Genomic DNA, 9,666 nt, shown 5'->3' with positions numbered 1-9,666 from the left:
AGGTTAATAATAATAGCTTCGTCCGTTGGCACGATACAGATATCCACTTACTTTATATGCTCGATGGAGTAACTGCCGTCCATCAGTTTGGGTGTATGATACAGTGGTTATTTTGTTTGGATTCTCTGAGATAGTTCGATCGTTTTGTTTTTAACTAATCAGAGCGTTTCAAATTCACAAAGATTATGAATAAGCTTGACTTCGCTAATGAATATACTGTCGTACCACGTGGTAATCTTTACGGTTCAATATCGCGAAGCTAATTCAGGATAACCTTATAATTAATGAAGAACAATTTACACAAACTACCTATTGAAAAAAGGGTGCAAACAAGAGCATATGACGAACAAAGACTGTGACCAGCTGCCACTTGACAGAATACAGATTCAATACATTACGATACAGTATTTCAAAAAGTCAATTGCGGCCCGCCGCACCAGAAGATATCATTTACATCATCGCTGTTCTCTGAGTAAGCGGATAGAGACTAGACAATTGAACAATCAACCCGTCGTACAGAAAAGTGCCACAGCAGATTTGCTTGTAGAAAGAATGAGTATCGAGGAGCTGCGGAGAGTGCAAATTATTAGGCTGTAGAGAAAGCGAGATGAGGTCGCTTAGCGTGTTGCAGGGGCCAAGTTTGCCCCGCAATAAAGCCGAGAGATTTAGACACAATATCAAAGAACGAAGAACAGATTAGCATATAAACAAATAGATACAGTAGCTGTAGTAATTTGCGGCAAGCTGTGCTGAACGCGCTATATTTTACAAAGTGAGGCAGCTCAAGCAAAGGGGCGGGGCAAAAAGAAAGAGAGGCCTAAAATACTCAGCGCAGCCCCAAATCCGAGAACCTCTTTCTGCGCCCACCGCTCATACACTCCACCGCCGCTCACTCTTTCTTCCTACTTTTTGTTTCCGCCCCTCCTATTCCTTTCTCTCTTATTCTTCTTTCTTTTTTTTTTTTTTTTTGGCTTTGCTGGTTCTTCTGTTTGCTACTGCGCATCTGCCACCCGTGCTTTCGCCAAATCGTGATCATCGGCCCACCCATAGACGCAGCTTCTCTTGATCAAACCCCTGCAATTCCGATCTGCTCCTGCCTGCCTCTCTCTCTCTTTCATCTTTTTAACCACGCGCATACGCAAACATGGGCTGTGGTATGAGCGCGCCCGAGAACGAGGGCAAGGCCCGCAATGATGCGATCGAAGTGCAACTCAACAGAGACCGTCAGGAACGCCGGAGCCAAATCAAGATGCTTCTCCTCGGCGCCGGCGAGTCCGGAAAAAGCACAATCATCAAGCAAATGAAATTAATTCACGAGGGAGGATACTCTCGCGACGAGCGGCTTTCATTTAGAGAAATCATTTTCTCGAATACTGTGCAATCTATGAAGGTTATTATCGAGGCAATGGATACGCTTGGTATGCCGCTCGGTAACCCACGAAACACTGCATACGCGCAACAAATTTATGAGCTGCCTAATCAAATCGAAGGCGAGACACTTGCCTCTGAAATTGGCAATGCTATTGCGTCGCTGTGGAAGGATAGCGGTGTACAGCTTACTTTTGCTCGCGCACGAGAGTATCAGCTTAACGATTCGGCTCAGTATTATTTTGATTCTATAGACCGTATCGCGAACCCGATGTATGTACCTAGTGATCAAGATGTACTGAGATCCCGAGTCAAGACTACGGGAATTACCGAAACCATATTCACAATGGGAGAGCTTACGTACCGCATGTTCGACGTCGGAGGACAGCGCTCAGAGCGTAAGAAGTGGATTCATTGCTTCGAGAATGTGACAACCATCTTATTTCTGGCGGCGATTTCAGAATATGATCAGATGCTCTTCGAAGACGAGTCAGTCAATCGGATGACTGAAGCCTTGATATTATTCGAATCGATTTGCAACTCGCGATGGTTCGTGCGCACTTCTATCATTCTATTCTTGAATAAGACCGATATATTCAAGGAGAAAATCAGCCGCTCTCCTTTGCACGCCTATCTCCCAGATTTCACAGGTATGCACTCAATTCTAACACTTTCTCTAAATCCTTTGCGCGGGCTAATAAAAGAATGCTCCTAATATAAAGGTGACGACTCGAGCTATGCCGAAACAAGCAACTATATCCTAATGAGATTCGTCTCTTTGAATAGATCGGAAACAAAGCAGATCTATACTCACTTTACCTGCGCCACTGATACTACGCAAATCAGATTCGTCATGGCAGCTGTAAATGACATTATCATTCAAGAGAATTTAAGTGAAAGCGGTATGATGTGATGTTTGGTGCGTTGGCTAATTTTTTTTGGTAGTTGCCTTTTTTTTTTTTTTTTGGTCGTTGGAGTTGATTGGATATGAATTCATTGCATCACCCCTATTTTATTTAAATTTTATTTCAGAATTAATCTAATATCTGTTCATTTGTTGTGTGTTAATGACGCCTCTAGGGCACTGTATTTTATTTTTAACTTCTCTGTTGTGCTATCAGAGTTTATTTATAGGAGTTGAAGATAACTTGGGTCTTCGAGATCTACTTTTACTAAAATCAGGCTTTGGCTTTAGAGCAAATAATCTTAATTTTACAAGATAAACTACACCCATACCCAAAAGAGAAAATCATACAAAAAAACCTAAATCCCAACTAGAAATAGTGTAAGAAAGACGAATCAGCTTTCGCCGTGTCGTAAACGAGTTTCGACCCTTTCAGTATCTCTTCGACAAGACATACATGACTTTGAAAGACAAATCGGCCATAAGGTTAAAAAAATTGGCGCAATAAGTCATCTAGTTGCAATGACAGCACAATGAACGAGAATCAAAATTAAGAATACATTGATAAAACACAAGAAGGAACGTTATTCCAAGACGTGCAGGGAGGCAGAAACGAAGCGGAAAAAAAAGAAGTTAACGTTTTTTTTTCGTCTGGCCTTTAATTTTTGAGGATCTTGCAAAAGCCTGTTAGTAAAGATAAATAGATAAAACAAAAGAAAAATAGACATACAACGTAGAGTGCGTGCAGAATACCGGGGAACCAGCCAAGACAAGTCAATACAACGTTGATCAAAAGATCACTGTTGCATCCGGTCTCGAGGAAGACTCCAAGAGGAGGAAGGATGAAGGCTATCAGAAAGATGAAGTTAGTACAATATCAAACGCAATAGGACTCCAAAAGCCGTAAGAGTGTTTTGAGTGACTGCGGAACTCGCCGGAACAAGTAAACAAAACACAATCAAACAAGCTAGAGGAACAAAAAAACATATAGACATACCAAGGATTATCTTGATGATATCTGAAGCAGTGAAGGCCATTGCGAAAGGAAGTAATACGAATCAGTAGATGGAGAGGAGTGTACGAGGTGATGTCAACACAGAGGAGGAAGAGCAGCGGCAGCTTAGTGCTTTATAGTTCGCACTGTTCCCTGTGCTTCTTACAAGGCACCCGAGTCAACTGCAGCATTAAAAGTGCGCTGAACATACGAAAGCTCACTATTTGAAACATCAGTAATGCAGTCCCCATTACTGCAGTATGTGATGTCATGTGCACTCATGACGTCAGCTGGACGATCACACAGGCTCGCTTGAGCGATTCCGCCTCGAGACCAACACTGTCTACTTGATTGTTTTCCAAGTCATACTCTGTACATAACTCGAACTTGGTTGTTCATTTTTTTGCCTATATTCTCTACCTACGGACATTCTCTTTTGGAGGCTCGGATATGGTGCTGCTTCAAAGGGCGATCTCCAAGGAAGGTTCTAAAGACAGACGCCTATCTCCGCCGATCGTCTTCATCAGCGGCACCAGTGGCGCCAATAGTCCTTTGATACGGCATTGCTCCGCTGAAAATCACTTATCAATTCAAGCAATGACTCGCGTGGCTTTGACTGTGCTCGTTTGTTTAGAAAGAGTAGTAGTTCTCTGAAGAGTATTAAAATACTGACAGCTAGCACCTATCTATAGCCAGATGCTCTATGATCAGGATTATTCATATATATATATATATATATATATCGGTAGTGCACGTACAAGACGACAACATTACATGCAACTTCTATCGAATCTTTGCAAACCCTATATCAGATTTAAAAAGAAAAACTATTATACAATCAAGCAACAAACAGAAAAGAGGAAATGGACTTCTATTCATAAAACAAGAAAAATCATTATACAATAAAGCAGCAGTCAGAAATAGAAATAGAAAAAATCTCCACTAATTAAACCAAAAAAAAAGCAGTCTGTTAAAAAAAAATTCGCCAAACTCACAAATATAAATCCCAAACCAACCAGCAAATATATAATACATAAAAGTCCTCTGCCAAGTTGCATTCTTAAGAATACCCAAGGTGGGAGTACCCTTTGACTTGAAAACAAGTAGCTGCTCTATGTGAAACTTTCAAAGTCGCAGACATCAAACGAAAGAGGTAGATCTAAAACTGCATTTCTCCAATATCAGATGCAAGAATTTCCATCTCGGCCCTCTTAGCCGCTTCACTCAAGATATCGATATTCATCATTGACGCCGAATCAAATACACCATTTTGCAGGGTCTGTCGTTGTCGTTGCCATTGCTGATTATACTCTTCATGAGCCAAATAAGACCGGCCATCTTGCGTCAACTGTGCCCGCTGCTCATATCCATACTCGTTCTCATCTCTCATCGATGAATCACCAGATGGAGAAGGAAACGGTTGTCGTGTTGACGACCATGCTGACGCCTGCTGTGAATCGAATGACGAGATATGTAATTGCATATCTTCAGACTCTAGCTGTCGCCGTAAATGCTCTTCGTCTGAGAGTGCACCGCGCCCAATCAGCAGCTGTTGTTGCTGCTGTTGCTGCTGAAGCATGAGCCGTCGCTGATGAAGTAGCATCTGCAGCGACTCTTGCGGGGCGGGCGACCGTGAAGGTGAAGGTAACGGAGTCCTTAGCGACGAAGTCGAAGTAAACTCCATTTGGTCGTCGGAATCGCGGTACCGTCTACTTGTTTTCCGATGCAACAGAGGATTAACGACTGGAGGAAATCCAAAGCCGTACGCTGCAGGGGTGGCTTGGTGAGAAGTAGGTGGCGTCGATGCCGCTGACGAGGAGTATAAGCAGGGGGTAGATGGCATGGACGGCGTATACGATGAAGCGCAGTCGGCGGACATGTCGGGAGAAAAGAAAGACGGCGAGGCGGAGAACGAGGATAAAGAGGAAGAGGACGAACCGGCAGAGTTGGTGGGGTGAGATGCTGTGACAGAATGCGGGGAGAGAGCAGTTGCGGATAGTCTCTGGCCGGCTGGATTCGAGTAGGTGCTGATGTTGCTACTGCTGTAATCGATATTGCAGGGCGTCGACGAGTCAAAGATGCTACCACTGTCTGTATTGCGCAGACTCATTTGCAGCAAAATCAAAAAGAGACAAAGAGATGAGTTACAGAGCAGTGCTGGCAGTGTGGGGAGGAGGAATGGAAAGCGGGCTTTGTGGGGGAGCGGAAGAAAACCTCTTCGGAGTTGAGACCAAATGATTGATTGATATTCAACCGGGAACAGCCCGACGACAGTCTCACGCCAGGGCACCGGCGATTGCAAAGATTCTACACCGAATCAGGCTATGACGCTGATGAATATTAGAGAATATGCTAGATATTCAAGACGAGGCTAGCTGATGAATACGAGTGTAGATTGCTGTCATGTCCCGGGATCCGACGGAGGTTTGAATCGGGATAAATAAAGCAAACAATAGAATTCGGGGACAACACCGCAATCGCTGTCCGGTCCTGTTCTATTTCTTATTACTTTCACCTAACTTGTATTTCCTCCAACAGAAATATCCACTCGCGATAATCCACAACAACAAAAACAGCAACAGCACTCAGCCCAATTATTCTTATCAAAAACCTCACGACTCTAGGCTGATCTCCCGACGAACGAATCAAACTCACCGGGTCACCGGGCCAGCCGCTGCCGAGTTTATCCGTAATCCATATTGGGTTAAATTACCCGAATGGGATAAAACTTTAAACTATGGTTTGCCTTATTTAGCCGCGCTTGCTCCAATTGCTGGTTTTTATATACACATGAGTTCTTTGTACAGCAACAGCAGTCAAGCTGATCTACTCTTTATCTACTCACAGATTTGCAAAGACAGTCTGTCCTCGAAATTACATTATTAATCTCGATAAATTTTATATTTTCAGCGTTGTTCACTCAAAACAACTAGCAAGCAAAACAACAAAAATAACAACTCATTATAATAGAAATTAGAAATTCGATACATACAGCAATTTCACTATAATTTATATAAAGATTTTTATATCAATTTTCTTCCTCTCATTTTCTACCCTCGCACAGCGAGAGAAAGAAAATAAACCAAAAAAAAAACCTAGTCACGCACTTAGAAAGCGATATGCAGAGGCGAACGCGGAGATACTCCCTTGTAAGCAGCGATAGTCTTCTCAGCACGCTCGGCAATTCCCTCGGGAGTAAAGCCAAACTTGGCATACACCTGTAAGTACGGGCCAGAGGCACCGAAAGTGTTAATACCAAACTGCTCGTGCGAGTACTTTTGCCATCCGAGAGTAGTCATAACCTCAACCGACATGATTGGGTGTCCATCCGGGAAGACAGAGAGCTTGTAATCAAGCGACTGCTTGTCGAAAGTGAACCAGTCGGGCAATGAAACCAAACGAGCCTTGTATCCCTTCGACTCGAGGATCTTGGTAGCATCGAGCGACAATCCGACCTCGGAACCAGTAGACACGATAGTGATGTTGGCATCAGCAACCTCCTTGAGAACGTATCCTCCCTTCGAGGCCTTCTCGATAGTCGAACCCTCAAGCTGAGGCAAGTTCTGGCGAGAGAGAGCCAAGATCGAAGGAGTGTGCTTGGAGGTCATCGAAACCTTGTAAGCGGCAGAGCACTCGTTACCGTCGGCAGGACGCCAGACCATAATGTTGGGAGTAGCACGGAAGTGAGCAAGAGTCTCAATAGGCTGATGAGTAGGACCATCCTCACCGAGACCAATAGAGTCATGAGTAGCAACCCAGATGACGGGAATCTCCGAAAGAGCGGAAAGTCTGACGGCACCAGCGGCGTATGAAACAAAGTTAAGGAAAGTACCACCGAAGGGGATCAAACCACCGTAGGCGGCAAGACCGTTCATCATGGCGCCCATACCGTGCTCGCGCACACCATAGCGGATGTAACGTCCAGAGTAATCGCCGAATCCGGTCGAAGGAGGCTGGAAGTCGACAGCGGTCTTCCAGCGGGTGTAGTTAGAGCCAGTCAAATCGGCAGATCCACCGATAAGCTGGGGAACAACGTCGCCAAGAGCGTTGAGAACAGTCTCCGACAACTTACGCGAAGCAATCGCAGGGTCGGCGGGGGTGTAGACAGGGAGAGACTTCTCCCATCCCTCGGGAAGAGTGCCCGCAACACGGCTCTTGAGATCAACTGCGAGCTCGGGATACTCAGCGCTGTACTTCTCAAGGAGCTGGTTCCAGGCCTCCTCATCAGCGGCACCGGCGGCAGCGGTAGTGGAGCAGAGATCGTAAACCTCTTGAGGAACGACGAAAGACTCATTAGGGTTGAATCCAAAGAGCTCCTTGACGTGGGCCGCATCGTCCTTCTTCAAGGGGTTACCGTGAACACCGTGGGTGCCTTGGAGCTTGGAGCCAAAACCAATAGTGGTGGTGACCTTGATGATGGTAGGCTTGTTCTTGCAGGCCTTGGCCTCCTCGATGGCAGCAGCAATTCCGGCAAGGTCGTTGTCACCGTCCTTGACCCAGAGAGTCTGCCAGCCATAAGCCTCGTACTTCTTAAGAACATCCTCGGTGAGAGCCTGAGCAGTGTCACCGTCGATGGAGATATGGTTGTCATCGTAGAAAACGATAAGGTTGCCGAGCTGCAAGTGGCCGGCAGCCGAGCTAGCCTCGGAGGCAACACCCTCCATAACGCAACCGTCACCCATGATCGCGTAGGTATAGTTGGTGAAAAGATCATAACCGGGCTTGTTGAACCGGGCAGCAAAGTGTGCCTGGGCCATTGCGAGACCGACAGCGTTAGAAACACCCTGTCCAAGAGGACCAGTGGTGACTATTGATTATAAAAAGGTTAGGATCAGATATATGAATAGAAGAATGCAAGTGCTGCGGAAATTTCATACCCTCAACGCCAGGGGTGTCGGCTGCCTCGGGGTGACCAGGAGTCTTGGAGCCGAGCTGTCTGAAGTTTTTGAGATCGTCCAAGGACAAGTCATATCCGTATAGGTGGAGAAGGGCGTACAAAAGCATGCAGCCATGGCCGTTGCTACAAGTCACAAGAATTAGCCAAAGTCGACGCCTGAACGAGCAAAGAGAGCTTACGAAAGAACGAAACGATCTCTGTTGAAGTACTTGGGGTTCTTGGGGTTAAAGCTCATGAACTTGTTGAACAAGACATGTGCGACGGGAGCAAGACCCATAGGAGCTGCAAGAAGTAAAAACGGCGCACATTAGATTCGAGCTTATACGAAATTAAGAATGCAGCGCATCAGCTGAGCCGGTGTTCGCATCACAGCTGATGCGCGAGAAGCAATCAAGAAAAGAAACATACCACCCGGGTGGCCAGAGTTAGCCTTGATGGTGGCATCAACCTAAACGATACGAAATTTGTCAGACATGTTTTTCGGAAGAAAAAAATGATAGAAGCAGCAGGGCAATGCGCCGGAGCAACCGGAAGGCGAAAAGCCTGGGAATTCGATGCCACTGCGGGGCGCCGCATAGGGCAGCAGAGAGACATACCGCAAGAAGACGGATGGTGTTGATGGCGACGGTGTCGACCTTATCAAAAGTAGGAGACATCTTGTAGGATTTTGAGGGCAATTGAGGCGAGGGAAGAGAGAGAGCTGCGAGGAGGAAAGAAAACAGAGAGGGTGGTGAGAGGTAAAAAAAAGTAGGCGGGCGGCTCGGGCTGGAGACGCCCGTTGGCGCTAAATGTGAAGGGACTGTGCGATTATGCCACTGGACGGCGTGGAGGCCTCCGGGGCTGGCGAATTAGGCTGCTGGAAGCTGGTCGCCACGCGCGAGAGCAATGCTGTCAATTAGAGTCTGTTTTGATTGTTTATAGGATCAGAAACGGATGCATACGTCGTGACCGTCGATAAATTTTATAGAAAACAGAGAGACGGTGTGGTATTGGATAACAGGATAGCTATACGTTTTAGAGGAGGGCTATACAACCTGGACCAGGGCCTGGACGAGCAGCGGCATCCATCGCAGCCACACTCTGTTCTTGCTGCCCATCAATTTAAGCAGAATCCGCTTTCTTCAAATGTAAAATAAAAATACGAGCACTCTCCAGCCAACCAACCGAGTCTTTGCGAGCTGTCTCTATCATGACTATATTATGCTGAAGAGGGTAACGGCCGAGAGTGTCGGAAATATCTCCGGCGGGAGTTTACCAAGAATTATGAAGATAGAGATTTGTAAATGATTTTATAATGTGTGTCTGCAGGCGTACTACTGCACGCATCATCAATCACTAAGTACATAGTAGGATATGATGTGAATAGATTGTAATCTGAACTCGAAGATCGACACATTGGCGAATGAATTGACATCATCTACCTTGTCTTTATAATTAATATATTTTTAAGAATATCACATAGCTGCATTAGGTGATCTGAGATCGCTACAACAAAGTGCCGTT

At 45.6% G+C, this 9,666-nt stretch overlaps 4 protein-coding genes across 4 annotated transcripts; 1 reads left to right on the top strand and 3 right to left on the bottom strand.

The window, feature by feature from the left end:
• The first annotated feature begins 836 nt into the window (after nucleotides 1-836).
• Nucleotides 837-2,544, top strand: V2V93DRAFT_400047 (guanine nucleotide binding protein, alpha subunit). Its single transcript, XM_066912570.1, has 2 exons — nucleotides 837-2,018; nucleotides 2,091-2,544. The coding sequence occupies exons 1-2, from the start codon at nucleotides 1,145-1,147 to the stop codon at nucleotides 2,279-2,281; spliced, it is 1,065 nt and encodes a 354-aa protein (XP_066766550.1). The 5' UTR covers nucleotides 837-1,144; the 3' UTR covers nucleotides 2,282-2,544.
• Nucleotide 2,545: 1 nt separating this feature from the next.
• On the bottom strand, nucleotides 2,546-3,456 carry V2V93DRAFT_367646 (uncharacterized protein). The gene is made up of 3 exons (XM_066909626.1): nucleotides 3,270-3,456; nucleotides 3,003-3,121; nucleotides 2,546-2,945 (listed from the first exon to the last, which is right to left on the bottom strand). Exons 1-3 carry the CDS (start codon nucleotides 3,307-3,309, stop codon nucleotides 2,931-2,933), a joined length of 174 nt encoding a protein of 57 aa, XP_066766549.1. The 5' UTR covers nucleotides 3,310-3,456; the 3' UTR covers nucleotides 2,546-2,930.
• A 612-nt stretch (nucleotides 3,457-4,068) lies between these two features.
• V2V93DRAFT_367642 (uncharacterized protein) lies at nucleotides 4,069-5,866 on the bottom strand. Its single transcript, XM_066909625.1, has one exon. It carries the CDS (start codon nucleotides 5,374-5,376, stop codon nucleotides 4,426-4,428), a length of 951 nt encoding a protein of 316 aa, XP_066766548.1. The 5' UTR covers nucleotides 5,377-5,866; the 3' UTR covers nucleotides 4,069-4,425.
• A 192-nt stretch (nucleotides 5,867-6,058) lies between these two features.
• Nucleotides 6,059-8,892, bottom strand: V2V93DRAFT_367640 (Transketolase, thiamine diphosphate binding domain-containing protein). Its single transcript, XM_066909624.1, has 5 exons — nucleotides 8,760-8,892; nucleotides 8,572-8,611; nucleotides 8,343-8,445; nucleotides 8,144-8,286; nucleotides 6,059-8,073 (listed from the first exon to the last, which is right to left on the bottom strand). Exons 1-5 carry the CDS (start codon nucleotides 8,817-8,819, stop codon nucleotides 6,374-6,376), a joined length of 2,046 nt encoding a protein of 681 aa, XP_066766547.1. The 5' UTR covers nucleotides 8,820-8,892; the 3' UTR covers nucleotides 6,059-6,373.
• Between the last annotated feature and the right edge of the window lie 774 nt (nucleotides 8,893-9,666).

Source organism: Kockiozyma suomiensis, assembly GCF_038497685.1.
Source record: "Kockiozyma suomiensis strain NRRL Y-17356 unplaced genomic scaffold V2V93scaffold_5, whole genome shotgun sequence".
Lineage (NCBI taxonomy): Eukaryota > Fungi > Ascomycota > Lipomycetes > Lipomycetales > Lipomycetaceae > Kockiozyma > Kockiozyma suomiensis.
This window is presented reverse-complemented; position numbering and strand designations above follow the sequence as displayed.

Excerpts from the sequence above, each read along its gene's own strand:
- V2V93DRAFT_400047 (XM_066912570.1), top strand. The coding sequence starts at position 1,145 with ATGGGCTGTGGTATGAGCGCGCCCGAGAACGAGGGCAAGGCCCGCAAT. Across the intron at positions 2,019-2,090 it reads CTATCTCCCAGATTTCACAG|GTGACGACTCGAGCTATGCC; the intron begins GTATGCACTCAA and ends CCTAATATAAAG.
- V2V93DRAFT_367642 (XM_066909625.1), bottom strand. The coding sequence starts at position 5,376 with ATGAGTCTGCGCAATACAGACAGTGGTAGCATCTTTGACTCGTCGACG.
- V2V93DRAFT_367640 (XM_066909624.1), bottom strand. The coding sequence starts at position 8,819 with ATGTCTCCTACTTTTGATAAGGTCGACACCGTCGCCATCAACACCATC. Across the intron at positions 8,287-8,342 it reads AGAGATCGTTTCGTTCTTTC|CAACGGCCATGGCTGCATGC; the intron begins GTAAGCTCTCTT and ends TGTGACTTGTAG. Across the intron at positions 8,074-8,143 it reads CGACACCCCTGGCGTTGAGG|TCACCACTGGTCCTCTTGGA; the intron begins GTATGAAATTTC and ends TATAATCAATAG.
- V2V93DRAFT_367646 (XM_066909626.1), bottom strand. The coding sequence starts at position 3,309 with ATGGCCTTCACTGCTTCAGATATCATCAAGATAATCCTTG. Across the intron at positions 3,122-3,269 it reads TATCATCAAGATAATCCTTG|CCTTCATCCTTCCTCCTCTT; the intron begins GTATGTCTATAT and ends TCTTTCTGATAG.